Source organism: Bombina bombina, chromosome 6, assembly GCF_027579735.1.
Source record: "Bombina bombina isolate aBomBom1 chromosome 6, aBomBom1.pri, whole genome shotgun sequence".
NCBI classification, from domain to species: Eukaryota; Metazoa; Chordata; class Amphibia; order Anura; family Bombinatoridae; genus Bombina; species Bombina bombina.
Window position 1 is genome coordinate 802,494,996 of NC_069504.1, and position 20,759 is coordinate 802,515,754.

General features: G+C 38.3%; 1 protein-coding gene across 1 annotated transcript in view; it reads left to right on the top strand.

The window, feature by feature from the left end:
* The window catches only part of RETSAT (retinol saturase), a 63,947-nt gene that overhangs the window by 40,143 nt on the left and 3,045 nt on the right, over nt 1-20,759 (top strand). Inside the window, exons 7-10 of the mRNA XM_053718132.1 lie at nt 207-345; nt 11,606-11,715; nt 13,169-13,335; nt 20,209-20,368. Coding sequence (XP_053574107.1) covers nt 207-345; nt 11,606-11,715; nt 13,169-13,335; nt 20,209-20,368 — 576 coding nt within the window. The remainder of the gene's footprint in view (nt 1-206; nt 346-11,605; nt 11,716-13,168; nt 13,336-20,208; nt 20,369-20,759) is intronic.

Consider the following 20,759-nt stretch of genomic DNA (forward strand, 5'->3'; position numbering starts at 1 on the left):
TTTATGGTTTATAAAACTGTGCATCACTAATATTGGGACTTTGAAGTCAGAAAGATGTTAATATATTTATGAGTATATGGTTTTCATGATCTGAATTTTCAATATTTTATGATGCAGTCCTCATATTGTTGATAATTTATGCATTTTATTCAATATAAGTGTTTTTGTATAGCAACTTTCCATCTGATTTTTTTCTCTTCCCCCAGAAATCCAGTCACAGCTCAGCAGGGTGAAGCACGGCCCAGGAGGCTTTAGCCTTTTCGTTGGAATTAAAGGCACAAAGGAAGATCTTAATCTTCCAGCCACCAATTATATCTACCTTCCAGAAAACAACCTGGAGAAGCTGTAGGTACTTTCCCATTACTCTACACACAGCTAACCATGTCAGGGAGGGATTATTTTGCTAGTATATGTTGCATCTTCACTTAAAACTGGCCATGCCAAGGGAAAATGCCACTTTTCTTTCATGTAATTAGCAAGAGTCCATGAGCTAGTGACGTATGGGATATACATTCCTACCAGGAGGGGCAAAGTTTCCCAAACCTCAAAATGCCTACAAATACACCCCTCACCACACCCACAAATCAGTTTTACAAACTTTGCCTCCTATGGAGATGGTGAAGTAAGTTTGTGCTAGATTCTACGTTGATATGCGCTCCGCAGCAGGTTGGAGCCCGGTTTTCCTCTCAGCGTGCAGTGAATGTCAGAGGGATGTGAAGAGAGTATTGCCTATTTCAATTCAATGATCTCCTTCTACGGGGTCTATTTCATAGGTTCTCTGTTATCGGTCGTAGAGATTCATCTCTTACCTCCCTTTTCAGATCGACGATATACTCTTATATATATATATACCATTACCTCTGCTGATCTTCGTTTCAGTACTGGTTTGGCTTTCTACAACATGTAGATGAGTGTCCTGGGGTAAGTAAGTCTTATTTTCTATGACACTCTAAGCTATGGTTGGGCACTTTTTTATAAAGTTCTAAGTATATGTATTCAAACATTTATTTGCCTTGACTCAGGATGTTCAACATTCCTTATTTCAGACAGTCAGTTTCATATTTGGGATAATGCATTTGAATCAATCATTTTTTTCTTACCTTAAAATTTGACTTTTTCCCTGTGGGCTGTTAGGCTCGCGGGGGCTGAAAATGCTTCATTTTATTGCGTCATTCTTGGCGCAGACTTTTTTTGGCGCAAATTTTTTTTTCTGTTTCCGGCGTCATACGTGTCGCCGGAAGTTGCGTCATTTTTGACGTTCTTTTGCGCCAAAAGTGTCGGTGTTCCGGATGTGGCGTCTTTTTTGGCGCCAAAAGCATTTAGGCGCCAAATAATGTGGGCGTCTTATTGGGCGCTAAAAAAATATGGGCGTCTCTTTTGTCTCCACATTATTTAAGTCTCATTATTTATTGCTTCTGGTTGCTAGAAGCTTGTTCACTGGCATTTTTTCCCATTCCTGAAACTGTCATTTAAGGAATTTGATCAATTTTGCTTTATATGTTGTTTTTTCTTTTACATATTGCAAGATGTCCCACGTTGCAACTGAGTCAGAAGATACTTCTGGAAAATCGCTGCCTGGTGCTGGAGCTACCAAAGCTAAGTGTATCTGCTGTAAACTTTTGGTAGCTGTTCCTCCAGCTGTTGTTTGTATTGCATGTCATGACAAACTTATTAATGCAGATAATATTTCCTTTAGTAAAGTTCCATTACCTGTTGCTGTTCCGTCAACATCTAATACTCAGAGTGTTCCTGATAACATAAGAGATTTTGTTTCTAAATCCATTAAGAAGGCTATGTCTGTTATTCCTCCTTCTAGTATGCATAAAAAGTCTTTTAAAACTTCTCATTGTTCAGATGAATTTTTAAATGAACATCATCATTCTGATTCTGATAATGGTTCTTCTGGTTCAGAGGATTCTGTCTCAGAGGTTGATGCTGATAAATCTTCATATTTATTTAAAATGGAATTTATTCGTTCTTTACTTAAAGAAGTCCTAATTGCTTTAGAAATTGAGGATTCTGGTCCTCTTGATACTAAATCTAAACGTTTAGATAAGGTTTTTAAATCTCCTGTAGTTATTCCAGAAGTTTTTCCTGTTCCTGGTGCTATTTCTGAAGTAATTTCCAGAGAGTGGAATAATTTGGGTAATTCATTTACTCCTAAACGTTTTAAGCAATTATATCCTGTGCCATCTGACAGATTAGAGTTTTGGGACAAAATTCCTAAGGTTGATGGGGCTGTCTCTACTCTTGCTAAGCGTACTACTATTCCTACGGCAGATGGTACTTCCTTTAAGGATCCTTTAGATAGGAAAATTGAATCCTTTCTAAGAAAAGCTTATTTGTGTTCAGGTAATCTTCTTAGACCTGCTATATCATTGGCTGATGTTGCTGCAGCTTCAACTTTTTGGTTGGAAGCTTTAGCGCAACAAGTAACATATCATAATTCTCATAGCATTATTATTCTTCTTCAACATGCTAATAATTTTATTTGTGATGGCATCTTTGATATCATTAGAGTTGATGTCAGGTATATGTCTCTAGCTATTTTAGCTAGAAGAGCTTTATGGCTTAAAACTTGGAATGCTGATATGTCTTCTAAGTCTACTCTGCTTTCCCTTTCTTTCCAGGGTAATACATTATTTGGTTCTCAGTTGGACTCTATTATCTCAACTGTTACTGGAGGGAAAGGAACTTTTTTACCACAGGATAAAAAATCTAAAGGTAAATTCAGGTCTAATAATCGTTTTCGTTCCTTTCATCACAACAAGGAACAAAAGCCTGATCCTTCATCCTCAGGAGCGGTTTCAGTTTGGAAACCATCTCCAGTCTGGAATAAATCCAAGCCTTTTAGAAAATCAAAGCCAGCTCCTAAGTCCACATGAAGGTGCGGCCCTCATTCCAGCTCAGCTGGTAGGGGGCAGATTACGTTTTTTCAAAGAAATTTGGATCAATTCCGTTCACAATCTTTGGATTCAGAATATTATTTCAGAAGGGTACAGAATTGGTTTCAAGATAAGACCTCCTGCAAAGAGATTTTTTCTTTCCCGTGTCCCAGTAAATCCAGCGAAGGCTCAAGCATTTCTGAAATGTGTTTCAGATCTAGAGTTAGCTGGAGTAATTATGCCAGTTCAATTTCTGGAACAGGGGATGGGGTTTTATTCAAATCTCTTCATTGTACCAAAGAAGGAGAATTCCTTCAGACCAGTTCTGGATCTAAAAATATTGAATCGTTATGTAAGGATACCAACATTCAAAATGGTAACTGTAAGGACTATCCTGCCTTTTGTTCAGCAAGGGCATTATATGTCTACAATAGATTTACAGGATGCATATCTGCATATTCCGATTCATCCAGATCACTATCAGTTTCTGAGATTCTCTTTCCTAGACAAGCATTACCAGTTTGTGGCTCTGCCGTTTGGCCTAGCAACAGCCCCAAGAATTTTTACAAAGGTTCTCGGTGCCCTTCTGTCTGTAATCAGAGAACAGGGTATTGTGGTATTTCCTTATTTGGACGATATCTTGGTACTTGCTCAGTCTTTACATTTAGCAGAATCTCATACAAATCGACTTGTGTTGTTTCTTCAAGATCATGGTTGGAGGATCAATTTACCAAAAAGTTCATTGATTCCTCAGACAAGGGTAACCTTTTTGGGTTTCCAGATAGATTCAGTGTCCATGACTCTATCTTTGACAGACAAGAGACGTCTAAAATTGATATCAGCTTGTCGAAACCTTCAGTCACAATCATTCCCTTCGGTAGCCTTATGCATGGAAATTCTAGGTCTTATGACTGCTGCATCGGACGCGATCCCCTTTGCTCGTTTTCACATGCGACCTCTTCAGCTCTGTATGCTGAACCAATGGTGCAGGGATTACACAAAGATATCTCAAATAATATCTTTAAAACCGATTGTACGTCACTCTCTGATGTGGTGGACAGATCACCATCGTTTAGTTCAGGGGGCTTCTTTTGTTCTTCCGACCTGGACTGTAATTTCAACAGATGCAAGTCTTACAGGTTGGGGAGCTGTGTGGGGGTCTCTGACGGCACAAGGGGTTTGGGAATCTCAGGAGGTGAGATTACCGATCAATATTTTGGAACTCCGTGCAATTTTCAGAGCTCTTCAGTCTTGGCCTCTTCTGAAGAGAGAATCGTTCATTTGTTTTCAGACAGATAATGTCACAACTGTGGCATACATCAATCATCAAGGAGGGACTCACAGTCCTCTAGCTATGAAAGAAGTATCTCGAATTCTGGTTTGGGCGGAATCCAGCTCCTGTCTAGTTTCTGCGGTTCATATCCCAGGTATAGACAATTGGGAAGCGGATTATCTCAGTCGTCAAACGTTGCATCCGGGCGAATGGTCTCTTCACCCAGAGGTATTTCTTCAGATTGTTCAAATGTGGGGACTTCCAGAAATAGATCTGATGGCCTCTCATCTAAACAAGAAACTTCCCAGGTATCTGTCCAGATCCAGGGATCCTCAAGCGGAAGCAGTGGATGCATTGTCACTTCCTTGGAAGTATCATCCTGCCTATATCTTTCCGCCTCTAGTTCTTCTTCCAAGAGTGATCTCCAAGATTCTGAAGGAATGCTCGTTTGTTCTGCTGGTAGCTCCAGCATGGCCTCACAGGTTTTGGTATGCGGATCTTGTCCGGATGGCTTCTTGCCGACCGTGGACTCTTCCGTTAAGACCAGACCTTCTGTCGCAAGGTCCTTTTTTCCATCAGGATCTCAAATCCTTAAATTTAAAGGTATGGAGATTGAACGCTTGATTCTTAGTCAAAGAGGTTTCTCTGACTCTGTGATTAATACTATGTTACAGGCTCGTAAATCTGTATCTAGGGAGATATATTATAGAGTCTGGAAGACTTATATTTCTTGGTGTCTTTCTCATCATTTTTCCTGGCATTCTTTTAGAATTCCGAGAATTTTACAGTTTCTTCAGGATGGTTTAGATAAAGGTTTGTCCGCAAGTTCCTTGAAAGGACAAATCTCTGCTCTTTCTGTTCTTTTTCACAGAAAGATTGCTATTCTTCCTGATATTCATTGTTTTGTACAAGCTTTGGTTCGTATAAAACCTGTTATTAAGTCAATTTCTCCTCCTTGGAGTTTGAATTTGGTTCTGGGGGCTCTTCAAGCTCCTCCATTTGAACCTATGCATTCATTGGACATTAAATTACTTTCTTGGAAAGTTTTGTTCCTTTTGGCCATCTCTTCTGCCAGAAGAGTTTCTGAATTATCTGCTCTTTCTTGTGAGTCTCCTTTTCTGATTTTTCACCAGGATAAGGCGGTGTTGCGAACTTCTTTTGAATTTTTACCTAAGGTTGTGAATTCCAACAACATTAGTAGAGAAATTGTGGTTCCTTCATTATGTCCTAATCCTAAGAATTCTAAGGAGAAATCATTGCATTCTTTGGATGTAGTTAGAGCTTTGAAATATTATGTTGAAGCTACTAAGACTTTCCGAAAGACTTCTAGTCTATTTGTTATCTTTTCCGGTTCTAGGAAAGGTCAGAAGGCCTCTGCCATTTCTTTGGCATCTTGGTTGAAATCTTTAATCCATCATGCTTATGTCGAGTCGGGTAAAACTCTGCCTCAAAGGATTACAGCTCATTCTACTAGGTCAGTTTCTACTTCCTGGGCGTTTAGGAATGAAGCTTCGGTTGATCAGATTTGCAAAGCAGCAACTTGGTCTTCTTTGCATACTTTTACTAAATTCTACCATTTTGATGTGTTTTCTTCTTCTGAAGCTGTTTTTGGTAGAAAAGTACTTCAGGCAGCTGTTTCAGTTTGAATCTTCTGCTTATATTTTCAGTTTTTTTCATTATAAAATTTAAATTATTTTGGGTGTGGATTATTTTTCAGCGGAATTGGCTGTCTTTATTTTATCCCTCCCTCTCTAGTGACTCTTGCGTGGAAAGATCCACATCTTGGGTAGTCATTATCCCATACGTCACTAGCTCATGGACTCTTGCTAATTACATGAAAGAAAACATAATTTATGTAAGAACTTACCTGATAAATTCATTTCTTTCATATTAGCAAGAGTCCATGAGGCCCTTTTTGTGGTGGTTATGATTTTTTTGTATAAAGCACAATTATTCCAATTCCTTATTTTTTATGCTTTCGCACTTTTTTCTTATCACCCCACTTCTTGGCTATTCATTAAACTGATTTGTGGGTGTGGTGAGGGGTGTATTTGTAGGCATTTTGAGGTTTGGGAAACTTTGCCCCTCCTGGTAGGAATGTATATCCCATACGTCACTAGCTCATGGACTCTTGCTAATATGAAAGAAATGAATTTATCAGGTAAGTTCTTACATAAATTATGTTTTTCTTTACAACAGTGAAATAATTATTGCCTGACATACAGGGGTCGATTTATGAAGCAGCGAATGCTGCCGACCCACTCCGCTTCAGTTCCGCCTGAAGCGGAAGTTAAGAACCTTCCGCTTCAGTGGAAGTTAAGAACCTTAACTCATCTGCCACTTTTTAGGTGGCGGACAGCAATCAGCCCGATCGAATACGATTGGGTTGATTGACACCCCCTGCTAGCGGCCGCCAATCTGCACGGGGCGGTATTGCACCAGCCGATAACAAGAACATTGTGTTCAGCTAGCTGCCAATGTTCCTTCAACAAAGGATAACAAGACAATGAAGCAAATTTGATAATAGAAGTAAATTGGAAAGTTGATTAAAATTGTATGTTCTATCCAAATTACAAAAGAAAATGTTGGGGTTTCCTGACCCTTTAACTCCCTAAAATATTCATATTATGTAAACTGGATTCATGCAAGATTACGTTATTAAAGGTAAAAAAATTTTTTTTGTCAAAATGCAGTTATACAATTGGTAAAATGTTTCTAAAACTCTGTTGCATTTATTTTACATTTTGTGAAAAGTAAAATTGCTTCTGTTCTAGTAATTGTCAATTCAAATGGGTGAGCAAATGCAAATTACTTTTGATTCTAACAAATGTTTTTGTATATCACTTCTAACTTTTCGCTATTCTAAAAGAACATTCAAATGTTGATTCTCAACTCCTGTGAGAATCAACACTGGAACTTTAATTTCGCTACCTTGGTTGTTTTTATTATTGGGACATGAAGCCCAAGTTTTTTTTTTTTCTTTCGTCATTCAGAGAAAGCATGCATTTTTAAACAACTTTGCAATTTATTTCTATTATCTAATTTGTTTTGTTCACTTGGTATCCTTTGTTGAAAAGTATATCTAGATAGACTCGGAGCTGCTGATTGTTATTGGCTCATCCATGTGTATTGACTTTTCTTCAACAAAAGATACTAAGAGAAGGAAGCAAAATTGATAATAGAAGTAAAAAAGGATAGTTGTTTAAATTCATATTCTCTATCTAAATCATGAAATAAAAAAATGTTTTTCATGTCCCTTTAAATCCTAAGTAATATTGAAAAATTGTTATGTTAACTTGTGTTTAAAATCAATGTTCATCAAACATATAGACATTCAATTGCAATAAAGGATGCCAAACTTCATTAATGATAGCTAAAACATTTATCTATCCCTATTTCTTCTTGCTTGCCCACTTAAAAAAAAAGAATATGCAGTCCTTGGGTATTAAAGGGCCATAATACCCAAATGTTTAAACACTTGAAAGTGCTGCAGCATAGCTGTAAAAAGCTGACTAGAAAATATTACCTGAACATCTCTATGTAAAAAAGAAAGATACTTTACCTCAAAAGTTTCTCAGTAGCCACATCCCATTGTAAAGGACTTCTAAGCAGCAAATCAGTATGTCTGTCCCAGGACAGCCGAAGGGTTGAGCCTCGTGCACTCTCATCTTATTTCCCTATTCAGTGTAAGGAAGTTTACAATGAAATCTCATGAGAGTTAAGTGAAATCTCATGAGCTCACAGTAAAAGAGTTCATGACCTCAGCACTGCTGATGCTGATTGGCTGCTGTTCATTTCTTCATTTATTTATTTTTTTACCTGCAGCTGGGCAGCAGCTAAGTATAACTTTTTACACAGAACTTACTCTGCTGAGCTGAGGAAATTGTAAGTTAAAATATCTTCCTTTTTTACATAGAGATGCTCAGGTGATATTTTCCTTTCAGCTTTTTACAGTTATGCTGCATCAGTTTCAAGTGATTTAGCATATGAGTATTATGTCCCTTTAACTCCAACCTTCCATGCTGGCATGGTGTGAACGTGCTTCCTTTGCCATGCTTCGTATGTAGTTTCAAGGGAATCCACATCTAGCTAGAGTTACCCTCAGAAGTGCAATTATAAATTAAAAGCTAGCATGGAAGTCTGGCTTTAGGGAACCTAGTACTGGAGGGGACGTGGAGAGTCACTTGGGTTTATAATCTCTTGGCCAATAGCTGTAACTGATCCACCATTTTATATTTTTACTATTAGCAGCTTTTATATGAGACAGTGGGTACTATAAGGGATAATTAGTTCTGTCCGATAGAGCAGGTGTGTCCTTTTCCTCAGATAATAGGTTTCTATGAGGGTCTACATTAAAATTCATATCAGATAAAACTTGAGTTCTATGTCGATGGAGCCCAACAATTTTGCTTAAAGGGACAGTCTACTTTAAAAATGTTATTGTTTAAAAAAGATAGATAATCCCTTTATTACCAATTCCCTATTTTTGTATAACCAACACTATTATATTAATATACTTTTTACCTCTGTGATTACCTTGTATCTAAGCCTCTGCAGACGGCCCCCTTATCTCAGTTCTTTTGGCAGACTTGCATTTTAGTCAATCAGTGCTGACTTATAGATAACTCCACGGGAGTGAGTACAATGTTATCTATATGACACACATGAGCTAGCATTGTCTAACTGTGAAAAACTATCAAAACGCACTGAGATAAGAGGCGGCCTTCATTGGTTTAGAAATCAGTTTGAGCCTACCTAAATTTAGCTTTCAAAAAAGAATATCAAGAGAACAAAGACAATTTGATTATAAAAGTAAATTGGAAAGTTGTTTAAAATTGTATGCCCTAAGTTTAATTTTGGCTTGACTGTCCTTTTAAGTAATGTAGTTTTTGGTTGTTATTTGCTATACACCTTACATATTTTTATTTTATTTTTTATTTTCAGTTCTTTTATTAATCTTAAAGGTAATACAGTAATATAATAAATTGCCACATAAATAATAATAGTATCCATATGACCTTATTAACAAACTGTTAAATAACAATGAGATAATCAGCTCACTATCGGGTGTAAAGATTAGCGTGTAATCCATGGGACAGTTAAAAAAAAGAAAAGTACAATCTGATTTATGCCGTTGAAGTAGGAGAGTGAAGTATTCACTCATTGAGCCATATTATATTAAGCCCCATTGGGGTTAAATACAATCGCAGTAAGACAATTATAGCTGACTTCTTGAGGGGAGGTAGATGATTTCCGGGTATATATGGAAAAGTCTTTCCCAATCTTTATCAGTTAAATGTGTGTTTAGTTCCATTTGGCAACGGGAAGTATATGTTGGAAGGGTGTTTTTGTGTTTAGATTGTAATAATTTATGGGAAAAGGAGAGAGGACTTTTGATGGTTTCCCTTTTGAGACATAAGATCTCAAAGGGTGTCATTATTTTAAGAAAGTCAGAAGTGAGATAGCTGGGCTTACTTAAGCCAACTAGTGAACAGTCCCCCTGAAATTTCATTAAGTTGATTTCTCTCTTTCAATTTCCCTTTCTCTATAAAAAATGCTAAAGGTACTGTATGGTCCCATTCCTTCAAGCATTGAATACCACTATCAAGGCCACCCGTCATGTCTGCATTTAGTGGGATTGGGAATAGAGTAGATCTTTTTGTTGTAATGTATGTGCTCGAAAAAATGGAGTCCCAGGTATGGAACAGGTGTCTATGGATCTCTGAGAAGTGACAAGTTGGGTGTCGAAGTTCATTTGGGACCCAGCATAATGTGCCTACAGTGGGGACTTTTAGAATATGTGAATCAATGAATATCTAGGTTTTTGAGTCCTCATAGCAGTGCCAATCTAAAATTATTTGAAGTGTAACTGCTTCACAATAATCTTTGATGTTTGGTGAGACCTAAACCACAATCTCTGGTAGATCTAATGATTTATACAGACAGAAGCGCTCAACCAGAATTTAACAATTGCTCAGTATTTTGTTCTTTGGTAGGTCAGCACTTTGAAGCAACCTCTTTTAGCTCAATTGTGAATTTTACAGAGAACTTTCCTGAAGTACAGTATATCAGTCTGATCCCACATAAAAAGGACAGTAAAGGCCCAAAATACCAGGCAATCCTCCTCTGAATGATGAACATGACAACTCTAGACTATCGTTTTGGTCTTTTGTGGGCCTCCTCAGTGAGGTGCACCAATGTCAATCTAGGCACATTGCATTGGGAATTTTTCATTGCATAATACAAAGTGATAAATAATACCTGGTTTTCAAAAGCACTAAATGTGAAATTGTTATTTTGGATTGTGTGCAAGGTCAACACTTAACTGTAGCTAATGATCGTGCTACAACTGCTTTACATTCAAGGTATAGGGCACGTTATTTAGGTATTGGGTTCTTTTAAGATGCTGACGCTAAAATGCATTTTAACCAACAATTTTTAATACCCGATCTTCTGTTATTGTTTGCACAAAGTATTATGGCACACATTATCAGTTGTGCCTGCTTAGACTATTGTAGTAAACAGATGCCTTGACCTCAAGTAGATATGAGGTATTTATAGTCTCTCTAGAAATTGTTGGTCTGTATATTTCATCAACATTTTGGAATTAAACATAAAGTCTATAAAGTGAAATATTATTAATTACATTTTAAAAAATAAAGTACACTCCCAGTCCCAACCACAATAAGCATTGTTATGCACATATGGGGTAGTAGGAACATTTTCATTTATAGGAAGTTCAGCTCTGTAGCAATATTACTTTGTTTAATGGTTTCTAAACCATAAGTGATGTACTGCTGATATCAGGTGATGGGCGAGAGCAAGTTAGTAACCGTGGTTACTGATCATCTGATTATTTCACCTGTGCTCTAGTTCAGCTATAATGAAAACCTGACCTGTTGGGGGTAATTGAGGCCACTGACCTAAAGCATTTGACCACTGCCTGCATACAAACTTCATCTATTTCACGAAGCCCAGCTGAGATGTATTTCACATCCTAGCTCATCTAAAACATCTGTACAACATGCAGGACCAAAGTATTATAACATATCAATATGAAATTTAGCAGGAAGTACCAATGAACATTAGTAGGATGTACACAACTGATACAGCCTTTACTACCCATTCCCCAGCTTTGCACAAGTAATATTGATATATTAATATACTTTATTATAACATTTAAACCTCTAGATTTTTGCATATTTCCAAGCCACTACAGACAGCCTCTTATCACATGATTTTTTATTAGCTTTTCACAAAAGGGGACTGCTAGCTCATGTGGGCCCTATAGATAACATTGTGCTAACTCCCGTGGAGTTGTGCAGGACACAGCACTAATTGGCTAAAATTAGATAGATAATATAATAAATGGAATTACTATCAAAACCTACTTATTTTAAAACCACTGATACATTTATTTAAGGTCTATTACTTATTTTTATTTCAGGGGAAAACGCTTTAATGATGCATCCCCAGATGATGCTCCAAATCATATACCAATGTTGTACATTTCCTCTCCATCTGCAAAAGATCCCACCCATGAGGAGCGTTGTCCAGGTAAACTCCTTGAATATATTCTGTACCAAATTAGTCACACCAACATATACTAACTCAAGTCGTACGCATTAAAACATTACCACAAGAGCACTGTTCATTAAAGGGATACTAAACCCACATTTTTTTATTTGATGTCAAATTTACTTATGTCTCTTGGTATCCTTAGTTGAAAGGATACCTAGGTAGGCTCGGCAGCAACAATGCAGTACTGGGAGCTAGGTGCTGAATGGTGGCTGTATATGTATGTGTGTATATATATATATATATATATATACCACTTGTCATTGGCTCATTAAAGGGACACGAAACCCACATTTTTTCTTTCATGATTTAGAAAGAGCATACAATTATAAACAACTTTCTAATTTACTTCTATTATCTATTTTGCTTCATTCTCTTGATATTCTTTGCTGAAAAGCATATCTAGATATGCTTAGTAGCTGCTGATTGGTAGCTGCACATAGATGCCTCCTGTGATTGGTTCATCATGTGCATTGTTATTTCTTCATTAAAGTATATCTATAGAATGAAGCAAATTAGGTAATAGAAGTAAATTAGAATGTTGTTTAAAATTGTATTCTCTACCTTAATCATGAAAGAAAATGTTTGGGTATAGTGTCCCTTTAAATGTGTTCAGCTAGCTCCCAGTACTGCATTACTGCTCCTTCAGCAAAGGATATCAAAAGAATGAAGCAAATTTTATAATAGAAGTAAATTAAAAGATTGTTTAAAATGATATGCTCTATCTGAATCGGAAAAAAAATGTGTTTCATGTCCCTTTAAATTGTTTCATACAATCCACTGCTGACTCTCTGAGAAGGTTTGGTGTTTGAATGCTGTTGCACGTTGCACTGCAGCATATGTGCGTATGCTTCTGAAAAACAGTAATACCTTTTACTAGAGTTATTTTTCTAATCAAATTATATTGCAAAAAATCTTCTATTTAAAATTGAAATGCACCTATCCACATTTGAATGTTGACCTTTGTATCCCTTAAAGGGACATTAAACACTTTGAGATGGTAATATAAAATGATAAATTGTATACATACAAAAAACTTCAATTCTGAAATTGTGAGCTTTTTAGTTCCTGTTTGAGATGGAAGTGCAGAACACTTATATTCCACACAGCCATTGGCTGCACACTCTAGTGATCTATTTATAACTGTCCCTAATTGGCCACAGCAGAGAAGGTAACCTAAGTTACAACATGGTGGCTCCCATTGTTTTATAGACACTAAAACTTTACACTTATTTTGTCAATAGTTAAACAGCTAATGCAATGAAATGTAATTACATTTTTTGCGCACATACAATATTTTGTAATCAGTCACCATTTTTAATAAAAGAGTTGCTAATAATTTGAATTACAGAACATTGTTTTATTGCTCCAAATTGCTAATAAAATATTCCCAAGACCATCATTTTTTTAATTTTTTTTTCACAATCCTAAGGGAAGTCCACTTTGACTGCTCTAACGTTTTCCCGATATGAGTGGTTTGAGGAGTGGAAGGACAAAAAAGTACAGAAGAGAGGAATGGATTATGAGAGTACGAAGGGAGCTTTTGCTGAAGCCATGCTTGAAACCGTTATTCAGATATTTCCTCAGATTCGAGATAAGGTGAGAGAAACAGTGAGAAACTAATGTAGGAACGTAACGGAATGAGGACAGGGGAGGGAACATATCTTAAAGCGACAGTCTACTCCAAAAATGTTATTGCTTAGAAAGATAGATATCCCTTTATTACCCATTCCCTAGTTTTGCATAACCAACACGGTTATATTAATATAGTTTTAGCTCTATGATTACCTTGTATCTAAGCCTCTGCAGACTGCCCCCTGATCACATGACCTTTTTATTTATTATTTATTTACTTGCATTTTATCCAATTAGTGCTGTGTCCTGCACAACTTCACAGGTTTGAGCACAATGTTATCTATATGGCCCACATGGCAGTGTCCTGTTGTGAAAAGCTAATTAAAAAAACATGATAAGAGGCTGTCTGTAGTGGCTTAGAAACATGCAGAAATTTAGAGGTTTAAATGTTATAACCAGGGATAGGCAAGGTGTCTGTGACTAGCCCTTGCAGTGTCTGCCACAACCTTAGTATATCTTTTCTTTCAGATTAAATAATAGGAATACAAAAAAATATGTAGTGTGAATAAAGTTAGTGGCTTGTCAAGAGACTGCTAGCGATATTGGGTGATAAGTTATGGAATAAATAAAGCCTGAGTGAAATACTGGTTGTGTATCTGCATTTGTATAATAACACCCAGCTCTATACAAAGACACAGTAGAGACACTGGCACATGGGTATAGCCAGACAAGGGCTGGTTATAGGGTCAGTGATATCTGCATCAGTATAATAACACCCAGCACTTTATAATGACACAGTCGTGACACTGTCACATGTGTATAGCCAGAGGAGGGCTGGTTATAGAATCAGTGGTATCTGCATCAGTATAATAATACCCAGCGCTATATAATGACACAGTAGTGACACTGGCACATGCGTATAGTTAGACAAGGGCTGGCTATAGGATCAGTGGTATCTGCATCAGTATCATAACACCCAGCGCTATATAATGACACAGTAGTGACACTGGCACATGCGTATAGTTAGACAAGGGCTGGCTATAGGATCAGTGGTATCTGCATCAGTATAATAACACCCAGCACTATATAATGACACAGTAGTGACACTGGCACATGGGTATAGCCAGAGGAGGGCTGGTTATAGGGTCAGTGGTATCTGCATCAGTATAATAAAACCCAGCACTATATAATGACACAGAAGTGACACTGGCACATGGGTATAGCCAGAGGAGGGCTGGTTATAGGGTCAGTGGTATCTGCATCAGTATAATAACACCCAGCGCTATACAAAGACACAGTAGTGACATTAGCACATGGGTATAGCCAGAGGAGGGCTGGTTATAGAATCAGTGGTATCTGCATCAGTATAACACCCAGTACTATATAATGACACAGTAGTGACACTGGCACATGGGTAAAGCCAGAGGAGGGCTGGTTATAGGATCAGTGGTATCTGCATCAGTATAATAATACCCAGCGCTATATAATGACACAGTAGTGACACTGGCACATGCGTATAGTTAGACAAGGGCTGGTTATAGGATCAGTGGTATCTGCATCAATATAATAACACCCAGCACTGTATAATGACACAGTAGTGACACTGGCACATGGGTATAGCCAGAGGAGAGCTGGTTATAGGATCAGTGGTATCTGCATCAGTATAATAACACCCAGCGCTATATAATGACACAGTAGTGACACTGGCACAACATGGGTATAGCCAGACAAGGGCTGGTTATAGGGTCAGTGATATCTGCATCAGTATAATAACACCCAGCACTTTATAATGACACAGTCTTGACACTGTCACATGGGTATAGCCAGAGGAGAGCTGGTTATAGGATCAGTGGTATCTGCATCAGTATAATAACACCCAGAGCTATATAATGACACAGTAGTGACACTGGCACATGGGTATAGCCAGAGGAGGGCTGGTTATAGGATCAGTGGTATCTGCATCAGTATAATAACACCCAGCACTATATAATGACACAGTAGTGACACTGGCACATGGGTATAGCCAGAGGAGGGCTGGTTATAGGGTCAGTGGTATCTGCATCAGTATAATAACACCCAGCGCTATATAATGACACAGTAGTGACATTAGCACACGGGTATAGCCAGAGGAGGGCTGGTTATAGAATCAGTGGTATTTGCATCAGTATAACACCCAGCACTATATAATGACACAGTAGTGACACTGGCACATGGGTATAGCCAGAGGATGGCTGGTTATAGGATCAGTGGTATCTGCATCAGTATAATAATACCCAGCACTATATAATGACACCGTAGTGACACTGGCACATGCGTATAGCCAGACAAGGGCTGGTTATAGGATCAGTGGTATCTGCATCAATATAATAACACCCAGCACTGTATAATGACACAGTAGTGACACTGGCACATGGGTATAGCCAGAGGAGAGCTGGTTATAGGATCAGTGGTATCTGCATCAGTATAATAACACCCAGCGCTATATAATGACACATTAGTGACACTGGCACATGGGTATAGCCAGAGGAGGGCTGGTTATAGAATCAGTGGTATCTGCATCAGTATAACACCCAGCACTATATAATGACACAGTAGTGACACTGGCACATGGGTATAGCCAGAGGAGGGCTGGTTATAGGATCAGTGGTATCTGCATCAGTATAATAACACCCAGCACTATATAATGACACAGTAGTGACACTGGCACATGGGTATAGCCAGGGCCGTCTTTAATATTGACTGGACCCCGGGCAAACATTTTCTTGGGCCCCCCTCCCATGCAATTTCGCTCTCCACCCCAACATTCCAAAAAAACAACTAAATCAATTTTTTTTTTTTTTTTTAATTATTAGCCCAGCAGTGGATCATCCACTGCTGGGCTAATCATTAAAAAAAATTGCAATATGTGAAACTGGACCTAAGCAGTACTAATAAGTAAATAAATATATAAATTCCTCCACTTTGGATTAATTTAATATGCTTTTGAATGTGATTCTGGTGTGAGGTTAGCTGGTTAAAGAGATTTAGAGCAGCCAACAGGAGCAAAGCAAGGTAAAGACTCAGGCGGAAGCATAGAGGTGCAGACAGATATAAGTTTACTGACTGGAACAGTAGAACTACTATGGGAAGCTGTAAAATCTAAAACAGAGAGAAATAAAAACTATAAAAATAAACCTTACCTTAATGTGTGAAGTATCAGCATGACACTATACATCAGCCACAGCAGCACATGTCACTACTTTGCTAGGAACAAGTTCCCTCTCATCCTGCACTAGACAATGCTGCATGGGGGAGGGGCATGTGTACACTCACTTATTCTTCCCACTGACACCTTTCTACAAAGCACTGTTTTCCTAACAAACTTCAGTTAGTTGACCTTAGAGCCACAGCAGAAAGAGCAGGGATAAGGGGACCAGCAGACTGCATGTTGTCTGCCCAAGGCTGCATGGATACAGACGAGTCACACAGCCTCAAGACTGAAGAGAGCAGTGTGTGCAGCTGCACAGATGCTCAAATCCTCACGTGCCTGACACTCCAGCTTTCGGCTGCATGCGCCTATAGTCAGCCCTACCCAGAAACAATCCCCACCACCAGAGCAGTTACCTGGTAACAGTGGTAACCCCAGCAGGACCTTTTCTGATGCAGTGGGATTGACTGGATGCCTAGTTAGGGTTTAGCATCCAGTGCTGCACAGTGCACATCTAAAACAGCACATGGCACTAGCTTGGAATGTCACATGACATTGGCACGGTCTGGCACCTTTTCTCACAAATAAATATAGAGAAGGTTTTACTGTGACAATATTAGGACTGACTGTGTGTGTCCCCCATGTTACATGACATCAGCAGTCTGGCATGAACTTAAAAAAAAAAAATTTTTTTTTTTTTTTTAGGACTATAGGGCCCCTCAACAAAGACTGGGCCCAGGGCAGCTGCCCCTTTTGCCCTGTGTTAAAGACGGTCCTGGGTATAGCCATAGGAGGGCTGGTTATAGAATCAGTGGTATCTGCATCAGTATAATAAAACCCAGCACTATATAATGACACAGTAGTGACACTGGCACATGGGTATAGCCAGAGGAGGGCTGGTTATAGAATCAGCTGTATCTGCATCAGTATAAAAACACCAAACACTATACAAAGACACAGTAGTGACACTGGCACATGCGTATAGCCAGACAAGGGAAGGGCTGGTTATGCGGTCAGTGGTATCTGCATCAGTATAATAACGCCAAGCACTATATAATGACACAGTAGTGACACTGGCACATGGGTATAGCCAGAGAAGGGCTGGTTATAGGGTCAGTGGTATCTGCATCAGTATAAATACACCCAGCGCTATATAATGACACAGTAGTGACACTGGCACATTGGTATAGCCAGAGAAGGGCTGGTTATAGGGTCAGTGGTATCTGCATCAGTATAACACCCAGCACTATATAATAACACAGTAGTGACACTGGCACATGGGTATAGCCAGAGGAGGGCTGGTTATAGAATCAGTGGTATCTGCATCAGTATAATAAAACCAAGCACTATATAATGACACAGTAGTGACACTGGCACATGGGTATAGCCAGAGAAGGGCTGGTTATAGGGTCAGTGGTATCTGCATCAGTATAATTACATGCAGCGCTATATAATGACACAGTAGTGTCACTGGCACATGGGTATAGCCAGAGAAGGGCTGGTTATAGGGTCAGTGGTATCTGCATCAGTATAACACCCAGCACTATATAATGACACATTAGTGACACTGGCACATGGGTATAGCCAGAGGAGGGCTGGTTATAGAATCAGTGGTATCTGCATCAGTATAATAACACCAAGCACTATATAATGACACAGTAGTGACACTGGCACATGGGTATAGCCAGAGAAGGGCTGGTTATAGGGTCAGTGGTATCTGCATCAGTATAACACCCAGCACTATATAATGACACAGTAGTGACACTGGCACATGGGTATAGCCAGATAAGGGCTGGTTATAGGGTCAGTGGTATCTGCATCAGTATAATAACACCAAACACTATACAAAGACACAGTAGTGACACTGGCACATGTGTATAGCCAGAGGAGGACTGGTTATAGGATCAGTGGTATCTGCATCAGTATAATAACACACCCAGCGCTATATAATGACACAGCAGTGACACTGGCACATGGGTATAGCCAGAGAAGGGCTGGTTATAGGGTCAGTGGTATCTGCATCAGTATAACACCCAGCACTATATAATGACACAGTAGTGACACTGGCACATGTGTATAGCCAGAGGAGGACTGGTTATAGAATCAGTGGTATCTGCATCAGTATAATAACACACCCAGCGCTATATAATGACACAGCAGTGACACTGGCACATGGGTATAGCCAGAGGAAGGTTGGTTATAGGATCAGTGGTATCTGCATCAGTATAATAACACCCAGCACTATATAATGACACAGTAGTGACACTGGCACATGGGTATAGCCAGAGAAGGGCTGGTTATAGGATCAGTGGTATCTGCATCAGTATAATAATACCAAGCACTATAAAAATGTTTTTAATTTCAAATATACCTTGGTGTCCTTCACTAAGGACTGTACTTTGGAAAATCTCCGCCACAGCCTTTGTCTGTGCCCATACCTGGTTATAACATATATTGATATAGCAATGTTGGTTGTACAAAGTTAGGCAATGGGTATTAAAGGTGTTATCTATCTTTTTAATCAATAACAATTTTGGTGTAGACTGTCCCTTTAATGAAAACAGGGAAAGCTTTTTCTCAGGGCTTAATCCCCAAGTTTTTTCTCAGTAAAGCCCCCATTACAGCAGCTAACTAGATACAATAGATACGTTCTCCTCTTTAATGTAATATTGCTACTTCAAGGAACAGCAGCCAATCAAAGAGCTCCTCGCTACCAGAGAAGAGCTGCTCTATGGTTTTATTCTCACCGGTAGGAGAGAGACAGGGAAGAGTTACTTCTGTGCAAAGAAGTTCTTCCTTTAATCATAACTAACATCCAATGCTAATTATCTTGAACATTTATATGTATTTACATATATGTGTGTTTCTGGCATAATGAGGGTTAATAGGTTCTCTTTTACTGACCAGAAAAGGGACATTAAACAATAAATAAATGCTAGCTAGAATTATGTATTCAAAGAAAAGATTAGTCTGAGAATAACATGTAGAAGAATTATTTTTTTAAAAGTTTCATTAGCTGTCTAAAACTTAGGTTACCTTTTCTGCTGTGGTCAATTAGAGATAGTTATAAATAGTTCACTAGAATGTGCAGCCAATGGCTGTGTGGAATATAACAGTGTTCTGCACTTCCATTTCTATCAGGAACTGAAAAGCTCACAATTTCAGAGTGGAATTGCATGAAAAGGGGACAAAATAAACAATAAAAATATATTACATAGTTGTATATATGAGTATATATATATATATATATATATATATATATATATATATATATATATATATATATATATATATATATATGATTTATCATTTTATTTTACCAACTCAAAGTGTTTAATGTCCCTTTAATAAATTCTCAGGTATATGATCTGCATTGCAAATATTTTATGGGGCTTAGGGTGAGGTCCAGACTTCACAAGCAGGATGAAAAAGAGACTTGTAAAAGGGTACTGCAAACCATGCAGATTTGGCAGTGAGTACTCTAGTAAGTCCATATTGGCTCCACCAAATAAGACAGGTGATGAGGGAGTTATTTCAAAATGTTAATACAGTCATAAAGTTTTCATACTTGGCTGATGTGTTCGTTTACAAGAAGACTACAACAATGTCTTACAATTAAAAAGGGTTCGATATTTCTAGTAGCCCAAAAATATTATAAAAATATTAAAATGTGTGTATGTATATATGTGTATTCTTTTTTTCATCTACAGATTGATTGCTATACCAGTGGCTCCCCGTTGACCAACGACCATTACCTGGGTGCATCAAGGGGCGAATTCTATGGGATAGACCATGATATTTCTAGGATGAGTCCTGAAACTACCTTAAGTTTGAGAGCAGCTACCCCCATAAAAGGACTTTATATGTCAGGTGGGTGAGAACAATGTGAGGTCACTCTTCTTGTTGCATAAATTCACCATTTACAGAGAGAGGTATCCAGTTAGACGATAGTGACAGCAAGTTATGAAAACTAGGGGATGAGACTGATAGATATTTCTCAAAATGCATTGGGTGATATTGATTATAGCAATATTTAAAGGGATAGTCAACACCAGAATTGTTGTTGTTTTAAAAGATAGATAATACCTTCATTACCCATTCCCCAGTTTTGCATAACCAACACAGTTATAATAATACACATGTTTTCTCTGTAATTAACTTGTATCTAAGCCTCTGCAGACTGCCCCCTTATTTCAGTGCTTTTGACAGACTTGCATTTTAGGGAAATCAATGCTCACTCCTCTGTAAATTCCGGTGCATG